Genomic DNA, 19264 nt, shown 5'->3' with positions numbered 1-19264 from the left:
CCCCCACACACATATAACCTTTAGCTACTGCCTTACGAGTTGGGTTGCACATGTGTTACACTGTATCTGCTCTCTGATTTGCAGAAAAATGCCACTGTGACTATGTCTCATGTACTACATGGTTTGCCTATGTGTCTCATGTACTACATGGCTTGCCTATGTGTCTCATGTACTATGTGGTTTACAAATGAACCTCTACATCTTGTTTTCCTGCCTACATGCTGCACTGCTTACGTAATTTTTCCACTTACCTGTTACCTGTACTGTTGGCAATTTATGTGAATTCAGGAGAATAAGGGCACCTTTAATACATGCTTGCTTTATTTTAAGATATCCCAGCTGAATCAGTGCATCCAGTAAATGGGTCAACTGTATGTCAAAGTATCATATAACTGCCATTTTTGAAGTATCCTGACTTTAATACCTATTGATTTCATTAAGAAACATCTTCCCAACCACAAATAATAAAGTAGTACCTCTCCCAAACAAAAGGGCACCCACTGTTTCTTTTGCAATGGGTAGGCCCTCCTGCTCTCTCCTTGCATCATTCCTCCACAGCCATAGATATAGTTTAATTGGTAATTCCCAGAGAACTGTTCCCTCAACTCAAAGTCTGTGATCAAAATTAAAAAGGCCTCTGAAGCTCAGGAAAAAGAAAGAAAGAAAAGAAAAACCCTGCAAAGACCTAATACCAGATATGAACCCAAACATACAACTGTATATGACTCCTTAAATTAATGTTGCTACTGAACTTGCTTTTAATCAGTTTTTAATCAACCACCTAGCAGAAGTTCCATTTGTAGCCCCTAATAGCTTTTGCCTAGAGTAGCTGCCCTTTTGTCCCCCCTACCCATAATACTACATTCCTGACACCCCCCTGCTCAAGTATATTAATCTTACAGTTATGCTTCTGTAGTGAAAAGAGAAACACCCTAATGTTGCAAAGACAGTGCTCATACCAACTGCAATCTCATAGTGCCATTTTGTTAATGGAAAACATCGTCAAGGAAACAAAAACTTAGGGAACAGGGCTCAGAGACCAAACAACTAATTATGTAGAAGGTGACCACTTGTAGGAAAGATCATCTTAAAAACAAAGAATTAGAGGAAAGTCATATAGTCAGGTAGACATATCTGTTCTCCCACAGAATGTTTATTAAAGTATCAGATCACATTTAAAAATACATTTGAAAGACTATTAACAAAGGTGATATAGTAAAGCAAAAGCTGTTAACATAATCTGGATGCTAAAAGCCATGTAAAATACTTTGTTGGGAAAATGTCTGCAATATGCATTGCATAAAATGTGCAAACATTACATGAAAAGCCATTCTTACAAAACTCCCAAGTTTATGATACAGAATAGTGCCTTAAGAACAACTTATTTCTTGCTGATCCAGGTGAAATATATCAATGAACAATAATACTCAGCATAGCAAACACATTTGTATAGTGTCATGACCTTGTCTCTCCTTTCCATGATTATTTTTATTATTAATATTATTATAATTATAAACCACTGAAGACTAGCTAGAGGTCTTTACTTGTGAGTATTCTGCTTAGCATAACATATTTTACTTTCCATGTTTCTAAAGTCTGATCTTCTACATTTTGATAGTACATAATGTTTCAGAGGAGTATCACTTTTCTTACTATCCTGTAGTGCATACCAGTTAGAAAATGATTTACAATCCACTTCATAGGCTCACAGCTGAATAGTAGGCTAACTGCCTTGAAGGGCCATTTTAAGTCTAACTAATTACCCGACGTTAGAATCAAACTCTGTATTTTGTGTCCATAAGGTGAAGACTTTAACCTTCATGTCAAACCTACTCCCCATTTTCACATAGTAAAAGTGTTTTCCCCCTTTGCATGAAATTGTTTGGTGTTTTTGTAAAGCACCCGCTTGAGGTAAACATAGAAACAAACTCTTGCACCATAAGGGTCACAACGTGTTTGCGTTAAATTTAGATTAACCTGTGTAGGCTTAAAGTAATATGTTGAAAAGTATAGGGCTGCACCATTGTTTGTCCTCCAAGCAGGAACACAAATATCATTTGCTGTCTTCTTTGGGGGGACCAAAACTTAAGCATGAGCCATATAAAATGTATGTTTAAGGAAATGTCCCTGTGAGTAATGGGCATAGTATACTTATGCACAGCCTTTCAAAGCATAATTTACTGATAATTGTTACTTTTTATAGAATATAGATTTTTGTTATTTTATGTATTTTTTTAGTTAGGAAAAAATGATATAGAAAGTGGAAGTAAAAAATATGTTAAGTTGCCGAATTTGCTACCATTTTATATGCCTGGTTCCTTTTTGATGTTTTGCAATATTAAGTAGTAAAACAAATTATTCTGTAGTTTAATTATTTTAATTAGAAGCAGGTCTGTTTACTGAGTAGTGTTAGTTTTCATTGCCCCATCATCTTCCTCACTGTTTGGTCTGGAGCATGCTTTTAATTCAAAATGTTGTTGTATTGTGATGCCTACATTAACACTGTACCATAATAACTTGTGTAACATTGGCAGGATAATGCAATAAGGTTGCTAATGTCTTGTTTAATTTAAAAAGGTTGCTCCATATATTATATTATTTAGTAAACTTCAACAGCTATGTGCAATGAAATGATATTGATATGGTGAATAATGGCATGCATTTGCTAATTTAAAACAGTTAATTTGATGGAATGGCAATGTAACTGCTTTTAGAGGCCTTTGACTTGGATTACATTAGGCTAATAAAGATTAATTGTATTATACATATATATAGACAGATAAAGCAGCTGTGGGCTAAGGTCTTATAAGTGGAAGAGGTGAGAACAATATATCACAAGCATATATCTTTATAGCAGAGTATAAAACTATTCATGGCACACTTTCTGATACTCTTTCTAATGACATAAATAGTACAGCTCATGCTATTCTCTAAATAAAGATGTAATGAGAGAAGGTTTCTGTGATCATTGTACTTAAAATGTGAATTTCTGGTAAGCAGAGTACATGCAATGTTCTTGCAGAGGTTTACACGAAGGATAACATTCCAGTAATACTTGAAATTAAATTTAGAGATACTATTCTGCAAATACGAAGTACAGCTATTTTACTAGCAAAACAAAAAGGGAAAACTGCCATGCATTCAGTATCAAAATGGTTACTTGCCCAACTTGGGTTACTTTGCCTTGTCTGGGGTCCTTTATCTGTGGAAGCATTTTCATTTTCATGAAGAAAACCTCTGCAAGCAAAGTCATCTTACTGAAGAAAATCATTATCTCATACCAACATTTAATCCAAGCAAATGTATTAAAAAATAAAAACAGAATCTCTTCCATGTAATGCAAATGTAACTCATGTACAAGTAGCCATTTTATCGTTCAAAAACAATGGCGATTTTTTTTTATATGACTTGAATAAAAAAATATCCACTGGATCTGAAGTCTTATTAAATAAAATGCTTTAAAAAGAAATACGATATATAAACATTTATTCAAAAAGTGGTAACCATGAAGACTAACACAGCATATGTTAAATCTCAATGCCATTTAAATGCTTACAGAGTTTATGTGCTGTAGCTGCAGAAGTAATGCAGAAACCGAATATTATCATATAATCAGAATTATAGGAGGGAACAACAATGGGGATGTTTTCATTCATCTGTCTAGGAAGCAGCATATTCAGAATTACATATTATATAAGTAATTTAAACATATAGTTTGTTCTTATTTTTCAGTGATCTTAAGAGCTGAGGAAGAACTATAATAAAGATAAAATGAATGCTAGAGATTATTTTTGTCTTATTTTAATTTAAGCAATGCAGTTAGCTTAGTATCCTGACACCTGGGAGAATTACATAACATAAGGACTTCTGAAGCTGTGACCTTATTGAATGTATGCTTGTTTAGCTGACTTTACTCAACATTAAATGAATGGTGACTCAATTACTATGGCTACATTTTCTCCTTTGCCTCACTTATAGGCTAAGGCATGCAGTGCTCTTTAACCTGCATTGCACAGTCTTGATGTCACCCCTTTATGAAGACTTAAGATGTGATTTCATTTCTCTTCTTTCCATTCCTTCTTGATGGAAAGGTTCCACTCCCAGGACAAGTGATCATGTTTGTCGTCGTCTGTAAACTGGGACTTGTTTGTGTAGACACCACGATACAGTGTGCCCTTTGGTGCCTCTTCCTTTGGTGTAAGGAATTCGTACTCCTCCTTTCTTGGGCCATAGCTTCCCACCATAAAGGTAGCTTTGTCAACTAAAACAAAAGAAAATGCCATTAGTTTACACTTCACACTACTTTACAACAAATACAGTCTTTTCTGAAACTGTAATTTCTGAGGCTAAATTACGATACAGATCTGAAACTATAAAGTTAATATTGATCATGCACACTTTATGAATACTTACACCTATTTTGAAGACAACAAAAACATTATGAATACTATCAGGGATTAGAGTACTGGTCTAGTAAACCAGGGGTCATGAGTTCAAATCTCATCAAGGCCTCTACTTGTCCTTTAAAAACATTTCTAAGGCAATTGGAGAGGTACAGTTGGATTGAGTCGCATGGTTAGGCTTACAAAGGCTGTGGTGGTTATTAGCCTAGTATATACCTATGAATGTTGTTGTTGTTAGTCTTTTGGCTTTTCCCGGTTAGGGGTCGCCGCAGCAGAAATCCGGTCCGCTAATGATTGGCAGTTGGTTTTTATGGTGTCGAATTGCCAGCCTGACACCCAACCTTCAACGAAGGCATGTCCATTCAATGCATGTCTTTCAAATGCCCACTCAACTGTGGGGAGGACATGTAATCTCCACACAGAAGGCACTACCAAACCCAGGCTGAGAATCGAACAGGAGAACCTCCTGCTGTGAGGCAACAAGGCTACCGCTGTACCACCACGGAAGACTATATACCTATGAATGTATGAACAGTAAATGAGTAACATGCAAGAGATCAATAACAACAACAAGTCATATTATTTCCATCTGAAGTTTGCAGGCTGAGGTTTTGGATTTTATATTTGCTGAAGTGTAGACCACCCTGTGAAGCAATACCGATATTCTATAATAGCATAGCTGTTATACAGTCTATTTGCCTTCTACTGTGGACTGCATTTATTTATGCCAGATATGACAAAAACATTATCTTATGAGTACAACCCCTGGGAACTTTAGATTTATGTTTTCACTAATCATTGATATGGTTAACATTTTTTCACATTTTGTGCATGGCAGAAGTTGATTAGTTTGCCAGGTATGCACCCAATGAATTCTTGATTACTTATTCAATGTTTTTTCTACAACTGCTTACTGAAATGTAATAAGTATTCATCTTGCTTTGCCTTGAGTTAAAATGACACCTTAACAAAAAAAAAAAACAAAACAAAAAAACAGAACAACAAATCAATCATTATCCTTACTAACTGCTGCCATCCAATGTTTTAATGGTATATAATGTCACATGATACTTGGATTACCAATAACACTCAGTTGGTATCTATATTTTCAGAGAACTTTTAAGCATGATCAAAAAAGAAAAAAAAAATGATAGAAAACATCAGTTATAAGGAAGGAAAAGGTAATTCTCCCAACATATCAGAGGAGATGGTAATTTATGCACTAAAGAAAATTTGTGTCTAACACTGCAGCAGGGCTACATGGCTTAACTGGGTTGCTCTTGAGTAATGTCATAGATATGGTAGTTACATGCTTGCATAGGTTGTTTCAAGGAAGTTTAAAAACAGGATAAGTTCCCCAAATATGGAAGTCTGCTTTGGTACTGCCAATATTTAAAGGGGCAAAATTAATACAGTTGATAACTACTCCCCATTAGTTTCAAATGTATTACTGGAACATCATCCAAGCAAGTAATTTATGAATTAATGATTGATAATCTAAAACCTGACCTGGACTTTACCAGGATGCTTTTTGTGAGGGGAAGTCATGTGTGTCAAGTCTAATATGGGATATTCAGTGGATGTTATTTACTTGAGCCTTACTAAGATACTGGATTCAGTCCATCATGGTGAGATTATGAAGATAAGGTGTAAAAATAATACCAATGGGCATATTACTATCTAGGTATCTAATTGTCTCACTATTAAAACATTTAAAGTTAAAATGGAGGATGTTGCATCTAGAGAGACACATTTCACAGTGGGTGAACTATAACCATTGATTTTAGGACCAATTTTGTTTGCATTATTCGTGTCAGATTTTCCATTAGATACTGGAATATAGATTAGCAAGTTTGTTGATGACACAAAAATTGGGACAATTATAAGCTGATTAAATGATCAAGTTAAGTAACAGGAATTTGTGGAAACCTTATGCATGTGGTCATTGAGAAAGCTGATGGCTTTTAATGTCAGGGATCAAAAGTATTGCACTTTGGCAAAAACAATCCCTATTGCCCCATACACAATAAACCAGTTATGCATGAGTGGGGAAAATTAAGTTCATTTCGGTAGAAAAAAAGTTCATGATAATCCATTGTTTCAGAATAAATAAGTAATCACAATGTTAAAATTGAAATGGTCCATAATGTCTTTTTAACATGTTATGATACTGGTTACGTAATCTACATATTGCACTGTGAATATGTTTATGGCATCTGATTGTGATAAATTGAAAACTTACCTTTCACTCCTTTTCTTGATGTATGCTGGATGTATTTTAATCCAGAGACAATATCTCTGTTTACCTGTAATGAAACACAGTTAAATTCATATTCTGAGTATTCTGCAAACACCAAAAAAAAATGAAATTGTCTGAATCATTCTCCAGTAAAATAAACAGTTTGCATTTCTATAAATTCACACAAATGCATTCTTATGTAGACTACACTATGATGATTTATAATGTGGAGCATTTGTCAATGTAAATATGCATTCTTCCTTTGACTGAATAAATCATTTTATGTAGGGTATAGGTTTTTAGTGATATATTGTTTTTGACACCGGTAGTAAAAACTAAGAGAAAACTTTGCAAATCACAGAAACCTGCAGATGGAGAAATAGCAATTTGGATGTAAGGACATGGAAGAAGATGAAATGATCTGCTTAATAATTTACAGAAACTTAAGGATGTGTAATATATGGGTGGATGTCAGGGACAAACTTGATTTTGAATGTTCTGCATCTAGCTGCATCTTTTCATTGTATATAAATCTGTCAGGAGGAGTTCTTGAACCTGAAGACAGTCTCTCTCTCTCTCTCTCTCTCTCTCTCTCTCGCTTTTTCTTTCAGGAGCAAATTATTCCAAGACTTTCAGCCTGAATATACTTATAACCTATTTTAAAATAATAATAAAGATTAAGACCTGACACCATCTTCACAATACTACACATATTAAGAAAATTAATTAAAGAGGCCCAAGTTATTGAGTTTGAGGCACAAAAATGGGAATTTTAGTATTAAAAATAAAACAATCTTTCATGCAGACTACTGTATTTTTGAGTATCATTTTTGTTAATAAAATGCCATTTTCTATATCTCAGTAGTCTCAACAACTTTTATTTATTTCCTTAATGAACTCAGAGAATGCAGCCATCCTAACATTATATTATTTACAGGCTTCTAGTTGTCTAAATCAGATATTTGATTTGTTCATACACAGGTAAGGAATTCAATGGGTAAATACAACTTTCTGTCAGTGTTAGTCTGAAATTTCTTACATTCTTTTTTTTTCTTTTCTCCCTTTGGCCATCAAGTCTCCCTCCTGGACATCCAAAAAACGTGTTTGTTTCCTTCCAGGTGAGATTCCTAAGGCCCATTCTTTGCTGATGGGGCCAGAGCTGGATGCTGCAAGCAGTACTATCATTCATGGTGGATCAAGATTTTTGCTGTCAGGTTATCTCCCCCACACATGACCAGTGAGCATTCTACTAGGAAAGTATATAGTGGGCATGGTTTTGGAATGTTGCCCATTTCTGTAAGTTATGTAATTCTGCAAACAACCCTGCCTTCTGGATCAAGTACAATGTAAGCATTTCTTTGACCTCCACTGGGAAATCAGAATACTTTGAGGCAGTGTTCCAGACATGTGCCCTGCCCCTCATTACTGATAGAAGTGAAGAGGGTCCAACCCTTTCCTCTCCTCCCACCAACCCAACATCGACTCTAGCAGGTGTCCATGCCACTAGCAGGATTCAGGTCACTATGGGTCATAGTCAGCTCTTTATCTCTCTATGACAATGGAGACAACAATAGCTTACATTCTTAGAATAATGCAAACACAGTGCTGTGCCACTATTACTTGCCCCAGAATTGTGCCACTATTACTTGCCCCAGTATTGTGCCACTATTACTTGCCTATTATCATAGCGTTAAGTGAGTATTTGGTAGATAAGACTAGAAAAGTTACTATTTTAAAGGCTGTATAACCATTACTGCAGCAAAGACAACAGAATCTGAAATGTTGTTACAACATATTGTGAATTAGACATGTACTTTTATATTTGAAGACACACATAAGAATTTTGGAAACATTCCTATGGGAAGATGTGTCCTATACTCATAGAACACTTCACAGGAGGTTAATAAAAGGGGCAGTAATGACTTTTATCATGATACCTGACAGATAAATGAGTTATACTAAATGTCCCATTACTTCTCCTAAGAAAATAACATGTTGGGTTGTATACAGTGAAGTTGACGTAAAGTACTAAGCGGCACCAATCATGACATCAGAGTTTCAGCAGTGGACCTATACTATACAGCAACTGTCATTAAACATGGAATCTATGGTACCCTGAAGTAGTCAATAATCAATTCAGTGCACATGCCAGTATATCCACATTTTATTGGCAAGGGGTCCACTGCAACAGTCACAGAGATAAAGGGAAATAAAAAGAATATATCAGCAAAATGCAGCACATGTGCAGGTTACAAAATGAACAGTTGTAAAGCAACATACAACCTCATAATGAATTGACACAACATCAATAATTACAGGAGTACACTGTCTACTGCCAATCATTAGTGGTCCGGAGTTCCACTGTGGTGACCCCTAACTGGGAAAAGCTGAAAGATACAAACACTGTGCCATCAGAAGAGTTCAAATAATAGCAGTAGCTGTAAATTATCTAAGACTGGCATGTGCAGTGAGCATTCACTCATTTGTGCAACTGACTAGCTAATGCCAAGGAACTGTCATCATTTTTGCCACAGGATGTAGAGTTTCATTTCTCATATTTATACGGCCATCAATATTGCTGTCTGTAGACTGCCATTTCCTATATTTATATGGCCACCAATGTTGCTTTCTGTAGGGTGCCATTTCTCATATTTATACAGCCACTGATGTTGCTGTCAGTAGAGTGTCATTTCTCATACTTCATAAGATCATAGGTTCATAGGAGGTTACTAGGCTATTGGTCCTAGGGCCTTTACAAACCTAGCCATGATATACCCTTGTTCTCTTATAGATCAAGATATATAGTCTATATTTGCAAAGTGAATCTAAGATTGGTACCAGCTGTCCCTGTCCAAGAGGGGCATAGGTGAAACCCCAGGGGTAAATTTATGGTTCCCCATTCAATTCTTCAAGTTACTCTTAAACAGGGTCATTGAGGAACTGTATTTAACATAAATTGTGCTTGTTTCAGAGGAATGGCAACCTCTGGGAGACATATCCATCTCTCCAGCATGTTCTGTTAATGTTGCAGGCTAGGTTAAGGTCCCTAGAGTGAGTGAATCTTGTCCCATTTGATTTGCAGATATGCAGCATTTCCATTAAGGCAGGGTCCGAGATGGCTCTGTAGGTCAAGCATAAGTTGCCTCTAAGCAGTCTATATGACACAAAGTACAGTGATAGGGCCTTCAGTCTGTCCATGTAGGTCATATGATGCAGGCCCTGAATTTTCTTGGTGAGAAACCTCTGAGGTCTCTCCACCTGCTGCAGGTGTCTGATGAGGTACATACAGCAGGGAGCATTACACTCTGTTATTGGTCTGATGAGGGATGAGTACAGGGGAGTTATAACCTCCTTAGCTTTGGATGCTATGCCCTTACTTATGAGATGTGCAATGTAGAAGGCCTTTCTTACCACTGTGGACACATGATGATCAAAGTTAAGGTCACTATCAACCTGCGTTCTCATATCTCTCACCACTGGGTTTGAACTTGGGGGGGTATTATTAATATTGTAATTAGCAGGAACTTCTCCTTTGCCAAAGGGGATGATAATGCATGTTTTTGTGTTAAGTCCATGGCTTTGGCATCAATCATTTATAAGTGTAAGCCAATTTTGTAGTATGTTGACATTGTTAGGGGATTCAATGATTGCACCCAGTTTTTAGATTTTAGACTCTTTTATAAGACCCGTTGCTCCTACTACTATTGGAATTGTCTGGGTATCCTTCTTCCACATTGCTCTTGTTTCTGCCTGCAAATCCTGATATTATATAACTTTGTGCCTCTCTGTGCACAGGACACTGTATTTACTGGGTGTGGTGATTTCAATGATCAATGCTACTTTTGTCTTCTTTTCCTGGAGCACTATATCTGATTTTCTAGCATCTATCTTTTGAACTGTTGGTAATGGGTGATCCTATGTGATGTAGACTTCATCATTTTTTATGATGCTTTGTGGCTCATGTTTCCAGTGTTTTTCAATCACTTCAACCCCATAATGTTTGCACAATCCCCAGTGCAGCAGTCTCGCCACTTTATTATGCCTTTCAGTATACAGTCCTTCTGCCATGATGATTCTCTCTATGGCCTTACAGATGAGGCTGGTTAGGCTTATGTGTGTATAGTTTCCAGGGTAGGTTGAAAGACCCCCTTTGTGCAAAGTGATTATGGCTGCTGTTTTCCACTTTGCTGGAATGAAGCCAGTACTTAGAATGAGGTTAAACAGAGTGCCCAGTGGTTCCACTAACTCATGTTTTAAACCATTTAGTAAGTAGCCTGGGATGTTATTCAGTCCCATAGAGGCTGTGTTTTTGGCCTTGGAGAGTGCGGTTATGACCTGTTCTTTGGAGATACTAGGTAGAGGACTGCTGACAGGTATGCTTTGGGATATGATTGGTGGGGATGGGGGGGGGTGAAGGTTTTGCCAAAACTGTATGCTAGTAGATTTGTGATGCCCTCAGGTTCATTATGAGTGGTACTTTCCACTACTAATTCAGCTCAAAGCTGGGCCTTCCCTTTTAGACTTTAGATGTAGCTAAACAATGCCTTGTGATTATCCTTAGCTTGGGATGCTAATTTTGTTTCATATTTAGTTTTAGAGGACTTTATAAGATGTCTGATTTGATAGTTCAAGCTGTGGGGGGTGCTCATCCTCTGCTGAGACCTCACTATGGAGTTGCTTATGACCAAGACATTTGGTTTTGAGGTGTTTTGCCTTAGGGGCTTATTGAGTTAGACACTGACACATGTGTTTTTGTGTGTAGTGGATTCTGTTGAGACGGTATTGTATGCAGCAGGTTTGTGCTTGGAAGGTTTCTGCTCTTTTGGCAAACTTCTAGTGAGTACCTCCGTGTATATGGATTTATGTGTTATGTGCAGTTGATTTATGGAAGAAGTGAAGTGTGTTTGCTGACAATCTGTTTGATATCTGGTTTGTTGTTGCATGGGAGAAAGAGAGCACTGATTCCAGACTCATTGTGTAGATACATCTCTCACATATTGTGTTTGTATGTTTTAGGAGTGATAGGTTGTCAGTATATATGAGATTGCTTCATTGCCTCAAGATGCCCAAGTCAATCTAGCTGGCTGGAGAAACTGTGGGAAACTGTCCATCCATTATCACAGGTGTATTATGCAATACATAGTGGGAAGTTGGCTACATGGACCAGGTTCTCCTGTAAGACTAGTAAAATCAGCTAGTCAATGGGGAGGTTTAGGAGTAGAAACCTGTGTCAACATCTCAAAATGCACAGCTGGGTTGCTTTTAGGGCATCTGTGCTCAACTGCATTATGCGACAAGAATCTGGGAAGCTTAGAAGGGTTCCCTAGCTGTTTCTAAGCATTTGCATCTATACGTGGCAGTGCTAAACTCCATTGCACACTGTGCAGCTAGCTATGTGCTATGTGCAAATGCGGTGCTTAATTACAAGTGAACTTAAACAGCTCTGACACAGTCTACCAAGGCAGATGAATAAAAAAAAAAGTGCAGAATAAAAACAGTCACAGCAGCAAAAACAGTTTACAATGAAGCAACAGTACAGTGACAAACAGTACACAAGTGCAAGAAAAAGGCTTAAATTCTACTTATGTTTTCAATTCTCTTAGAAGCACTTCTGATTTCTGGCTGAGAAGGCCAAACTCTGAGCAGCTCTGCCAAACTTAGTGCAAACCCACACAAATGAGGTGCTTAAATACAAGTGAGTTTAAACAGCTCTAACACAGTCTACCAATAGAAAAGCCCCGCACTGAGCCTTTATTCCAGCAATCTCCAACTCAGATGCATCCTGAACTACATACTTCTACCACAAGGGTGCAGGGGGCCCTCTGAGTGTAAGATAGCTGGTTTTAGGGCTCCAGTGATATCAAATAGTCTAGATTCAGCAAGTCTGAATCTAGCCTATGCTATTTAAGGCAGACTAGTAAAAAAAAAAAAACAAGTGCAGAATACAACAGTCACAGCTGCAAAAACAGTATAAAATGAAGGACCAGTACAGTGACAAACAGTACACACGTGCAAGAAAAAGGCTTAAATTCTACTTATGTTTTGAAGATTTCAGTGAATGCCTTGGATTCTCTTAGATGCACTTCACATTTCTGGCTTAGGATGCAAACTCTGAGCAGCTCCGCCAAACTACACCAACTTAAACGGCCATCAACGTTGCTGTCTGTAGACTGCCATTTCTCATATTTATACTGCCATCAATATTACTGTCTGTAGAGTGACATTTCTCATATTTATATGGTGATCAATGTTGCTGTCTGTAGACTGTCATTCCTCATATTTATACAGCCATCAATATTGCTGTCTGCCAGCTGTCACATAATGTATGACCACAGAAAGATGATCTTGAACTGCAAGACCTCAGTTGACCTGTGTGTGCTGTTTATCCATATTTTCACTGTATTATAGGTTTGCAAGGGAAGCACAGGACAGGAACTAAAGGAAGAAGCAAGCACAGGGCAGAGCACAAGGTGAGCAAACAAAGAATGAGCAGAATGGAGGAGGAATAGGATCCCATATTTCTCTGCTTCCCAGTGTGACAATGGCAGACGAATCTATAAATAAATTTGGTTAGAAAGTGCCAAACTTCATGAAATAATTTAAAATCTGAGGATAGGAATGCTTTATTTCAGGGACATGGAACCCATGGTAATAAGCAAAGAAACATACACCTGAATGGATGTGAACCCCTACTTTCATCAGTGACATTTTCTAGATTAGTGCATTAGCATAGCATACCATAGGAGCTCTCATAGAGGAGTGTTATGGAAAACACTTTTCATGGGAATGACGCCCAGGATAGCAAGAAAAGGGACATAAACCAGAATGGATATGCAGGCCTACCTTCATCACTGATATTCTGTAGACCAGTACATCAGTATGGCATGCCACAGAAACACTTATTGAAAAGGTTTCTGGAAAACACATTTTGAGAAAACAGTGATAGCAAGAAACTACAAAATACACTTCCATGTAGGTAAATCCATGCCTTCCACATTATTTATGATACACAAACTACACCAAAAAATAAAAAAAATTAATAATGCAAAGCTTTCGGGCTAACCACCCTTCATCAGTACATAAAATAATACATTTTCACCTCCACATTTAAATAGGGATTAATTAAAAACACATGATACAGCCATCCTATCATCATCAAGTAAGAATGACAACATTTAAAAATTTTAAACTTTGTTGTTATACAGCACTGCTCATTGGCCATTACATTATTTTATGACCCAGATCACACTCCACAAAATCATACGTATGGATTGTGTCAATGTGACACATTTCAGGAAATGGAGCACATGATAGAAAAATTAGAAGAATGCACTCCATAGGTTTGACAACAATAGTCTGTAGACCAGTGCATTATTAAATAAAGCCACAGATGAAATCATTGTGATGGGGTCAGAAAACAAGAATTTCAGGGAAATGTTAGAACAGTGTTGAAGACTGAAAACTGGACACCAGGAAACAATCAAACCATCGAGTTCATCATATACATTACATATATCTGTCCAATGTACAGGTTATACACATTGGACAGATAAGTGTAATTTATATGCCAAAGTGGACAATTAAATAGTAGCTATGGGTAAGACATATATGGACCTTGCAGAGGTACAATGATATTACTGGGACTGCACATATAAAATTATTCCATGAAAACAGCATAGCCCTTAGCTAGCCTAATAATGTCAGTGCACATAGACTTCAAATGATAAGCCACTTATCCACCTACATGGGCTAGCATGGAGAAGTCGAAGTCTAACATTACACAGTTATATTAATTACACTAATGTATGCCAGTGATGACAGATGTAATCCTGTTGATTAATGGCTATATGCCATCAGTTTTATTTGCTACAACTGTTACTTTGCAAACAGACTAATGTTTTCACAAGAGCAGCAGCTATATGTACCCTGGCACTCTCTTAAGCAGCTATACATACCCCGGCACTCTCTTAAGCAGCTTAGTCTGTCCGTATGCATCCCCTGTTCCTTTCAAACTCGGAATAGGCTGGAGATAAAGGAACAACAATGATGCCATGCTTACAGTACTGAGCAAGTTGTGCCTAAGTTTCCTCCTTTCTTATGCCAAAGAGGGCAGATATGCGGCAGCTTAAGTCACTGTAATGGTGACAGCACTGTTTCACCATGTGGGATGCCTGTAGCACAGGTGCCAGCCTCTGCCAAACTAGTCTTGGCATAAGCCTTATGCTATGAACCAGTACAGCCCTCCTGCAGAAGTCTACAGCTGTAATGCTTAAGAAAAATGTCTAGAAACAGCTTGGATGCCTCTTCACACCATTTTTGTACTTTAAAAGGAGCACTGCCCTCACTTTCTCCAGCCATACTTCTCTCACCTTTAAAGATAAAAAGTCTTTTGGCTTTTCCCGGTTAGGGGTCGCCACAGCAGAACTCCGGTCCACTCATGATTGGCAGTGGATTTTTACAGTGCCAAGTTGCCAGCCCGACGCCCAACCTTCAAAGAAGGAATGCCCATTCACGCTCACAGTTCTCTATGTCTCAGCCACTATGCAATGGCAAACACTGAAGGGATTCTCATTTGTGTAATGGATGCCACTATAATAAAATGTTGTTATAGTATTCCTATTTTTCCAATCACAATTTAAAGTGTGAAACATGGCAATAGTCTGTCCATCTTTTTGCTGCTGAGGATATATGCTCAATAGCAACTCTCTTCTTCATATGCTTAGCACATGGTTAACTATAGCATGACAATTACTCTCGACCTTCCATCTACAGACTGTGGAACACCATTCGTCATAGTGGTGACAAAGTGAACAACATGTGCAACACTTACTAATATCTTAGCAAGACGTTCAAGCTCACAACATGGTTAACATGTGTCACTCATGATACACTTATGAAACACTCTTTTATTAATATTATTGAAATCTTATTGAAAGTAATTTACCACAGAGAGCAGTTAAAAATTGCTACTAACTGAATGTGTGACATACCCTTTCAATGTGGAAATGCAAGGAGCATGTCTCTTTAAAACATAATTTGAGGAACATTCTTCATAATGAGGTACACTTGAAAGCACAGGTATGACAATATCCCTACCTTTGTAATCTGGGCTTATCACACACGCAATGAGCTGACCTTAGGTGCTCAGTCACATGCACTGAACAATTCAGAAACAGTACTTAGATGAGCCCTTAATTAGCATAATAATTGTGCCCAGTTGGGATAATCTGCACAATATAAGAGACATGGGAACCACAGATCATCATTGTGCTATAAAAGATGAATATTTGTCCAAATGCTGATTCTTCTTATCTCAATCACTTGTTGCTAAATAATAAGATTATCTGCTTTCATAACACATGGTGTATTTATACACCTACTTCTTTGAACAAGGATAGGTTTTGTGCATTATTTACTGTAAGACCTACAAGTGTGGGTCATTTTTACATTGCATGTACACATTTTGGCCAAAGCTTTCTGTAGGAGTACATTGCTAGTGTATTGGCTGTAGTAGAATGCTGTCATGTTATGGTAGATTGTAGCAACATTAAGTGTGCCGTATAGCGATCTGAATGGGGAGATGATAAAATCAGCAAGCAAAGGAGAGCAGTATTACTGAAACTGAATTCATCCTCAAGTATCGGTATGTACCTTCACAAGGTGGACCCTATTTTTACAATATCTCACCAAGACAGCACTGATATATAGACTTTAATTAATATAGGCTATATCATGAACAGACATAGGTTAAAAATAAAAAAGACAGCTGAGTGCACAACTGCCAAGATAAAAAGGTCCCAGTCCTAGTAGGCACACTGGTGCCAGGACTGGACAAAATAACAACGTAGAATCCTTAAGACACAGAAACATTCCCACAGTGCAGTTAGGCTAGGTTCAAGGGAGGATGTCCCCTTGTTGTAGAAGGAAGTAGTGGTCCACAAAAATCACAAAAACTGACAGACCAAAACAGCCATAAAGATGACAGAGGGGACTATTGAGGACGAGAAAGAGAAAGAAATTATGTATTGTTAATATAATTCAAGAAGCCCAGAATTTCCAGATAGAAGATATTCAAAAAAGATTAAGAGAAACATTAGAGGAAAGAAAAATACTTACACAAGAAAAAAAGCTTCAAATGCAAATTTGTGTTCATTAATACTACAGATTTATGAAAAACATTATATAGACCAATAAACTTTGGTCTGTTTGGAAAAAGAAGCGAATGAGGAAGTGCAGAAATATAAAGAAAAAACTTAGAGATTTTTGAAAGGTATACAAAGAAACATGAGCAAAGAAAAGAAAGAGAGATCTGATATAGTACAATATTTATGCAAAGGAGAAAGCCAAACTAATCAATATAAAAAAGCAGTTCCAAAGATATTCGAAGAGAAATATAGACAAAGGTACCCATATATATATATATATATATATATATATATATATATATATATATATATATATATATATATATATATATATACATATATAAATTTCACAATACCAAAAAAAAGATCACAGAGGGGGAACATAGAAAAGAAGATTAGTAAAGTAGAAGTTAAACAAATAGAAGCTGAAGTTATGGAATACCTGCACAGTGACGGAAGATGGAACAATAAGTCCCCAATATAAGGAGAAAGGGGTAGAAATGGAAACATCTGAAGAAATATGGGAAATAAAAAGAGATTTAAATGGTGCAATATTTATGCAAAGATGATAGCAAAACTAATCAATACAAAAAAGTATCATCAAAGATATTTGAAAAGAAATACAGGTAAAGGCATCCAGATATGGAAAATGTCACAATATAAAAATAAGAAAACAAAGGGGGAAGTAGAAAAGAGGATTAGTAATGGAGAAGTTAAAGAAATAGAAACTGAAGTTATAGATTACCTGTGAAGTGAAAGATTTTGTGTAGAAAATCCAGTTCTGGTAATGTTGCAGCATGATAGAACAACAAGTCCCCAGATTAAGGAAAAATAGATGGAACAGGAAGCATCTGATCACTTGCCACAAGATACTCTCAAGCCTTCAGTAGGAAACCAGTACAAACGTTCAGCTGAAGTTGCACAGCAAGAGAGTGAGCTGGAAACAATGGCAACTCTTGACGCAGTGAGTGTTGTGGAGTGATATACCAGTGAGCTCCCATATGAAAGAGCAATGGATGATGCGGGATGCAGCTAAAGAGAATATGCATTGTCGACTCTGGGTCATCCTTCAGGGGTGAGAGGCTATCCTCTCAACATGTCATCTGCAATGTCTTTGAATGTTAGCTGATGTGGACAAGTGAGATTCTACTCCCGCACTGCCAGAAGTTCCACTGCAACATTGGTTGGGGCTGTGTCTACATCCAGGAGAGCTGTATTTATGGTCATGTTTGTTGTCATACTAACACATCCTCTAATAGACGTTGGTTGTGGTCAGATACTGGTCGTGGGACAACTGATGCAACTCCTGGCAGAGTCAGCTCTTATGGCTGAGGGCTTGCATGAAAAGCTGACCCCTCTGTAATGCATGCTCTGGAACTGTCCATTAGGCCAGTACTGAACCATGTGCTGAGGCTGTGTCCCTTGAGACACACACATACACACAGACACACATACACATGCACACACACATGCACACACACACACACACACACACACACACACACACACACACACACACACACGCACACACACACAACATGCACACATGCGCACACACGCACACATACACGCGCGCACACACACACACACACACACACACACACACACACACACACACACACACCATGCACACGCACACACACACATGCACACACACACACACACACACACACACACACACACACGCACACACACACACACACACACACACACACACACACACACACACACACACACACACACACACACACACACACACACACACACACATCTCCCTGACCCTGGCTTTTCTTGATATTCAACCCCTTATAGCAGTTTTGGCACGTCCACTAAAAAAACACATTTGCTTTTTATACACCTTAGTGCTCCCATTCCACACTTTCCTGTGAAAGACATGCACTGCTGTACCCTTCTTTTGATACCCGTGCCCTGCCCTTTGTACATTGTTACTTGGGTGCCTGTGTCTGATGTACAGCATAGCCAACCTATGCATGGGTAAACAAAGCATGGAGGTTCTGTATGCATCATTTTTGCTGTATGCTTCTGCTTTACTCTTGTATAGTTATGTCAAAAAATTATTTGCAGTTCACTGCTTCTTTGCTAGTGCCACAGTGCACTGCATCCTCATCCCCAGGTAATGGCTCCTGTTCTGACTCTTCATCTGTCTCAGCTGCAGCTACCTGTGGTGCTGGGAAACATGGTCCTTGCAAAAGGCTACCCCATTGTCACTGCTTCTTAACTACAATATTGGGAAGTATTTTTGCATATGTGTTAGGGGGTCATATTGTAGGACACCACCTGACATAGCCAGGCAGTGGAACAATGACATCAGCAGACCAAACACACATTTTATGATGCTGTCATAGGCCTTGCCTGTATTTGTGTTCAGTTTGGTTATGAGAATGTCTAATTGGTGTTATTAGCAAGGGTTCCAGGAAATATTCAGCATTACCAATGCCTCTGGGAAATCATCCCTC

The 19264-nt window shown here is 37.8% G+C and overlaps 1 protein-coding gene across 4 annotated transcripts in view; it reads right to left on the bottom strand.

Moving 5' to 3' along the window:
- Positions 1 to 1120: 1120 nt before the first annotated feature.
- The window catches only part of ARHGDIB (Rho GDP dissociation inhibitor beta), a 405195-nt gene continuing 387051 nt past the window's right edge, over positions 1121 to 19264 (bottom strand). For all 4 annotated transcript variants that reach the window (XM_044068142.1, XM_044068121.1, XM_044068129.1 and 1 more), the window contains 2 exons: positions 6646 to 6709; positions 1121 to 4261 (listed from right to left, as the gene is read on the bottom strand). In XM_044068142.1, coding sequence (XP_043924077.1) covers positions 4056 to 4261; positions 6646 to 6709 — 270 coding nt within the window. In that variant the 3' untranslated portion in view covers positions 1121 to 4055. The remainder of the gene's footprint in view (positions 4262 to 6645; positions 6710 to 19264) is intronic.

This window comes from Protopterus annectens, chromosome 1.part0, assembly GCF_019279795.1.
Source record: "Protopterus annectens isolate FY-2018-M chromosome 1.part0, PAN1.0, whole genome shotgun sequence".
NCBI classification, from domain to species: domain Eukaryota; kingdom Metazoa; phylum Chordata; order Ceratodontiformes; family Protopteridae; genus Protopterus; species Protopterus annectens.
Note: the sequence above shows the minus strand (reverse complement) of the source record. Positions and strands in the feature narration are given on the sequence as shown.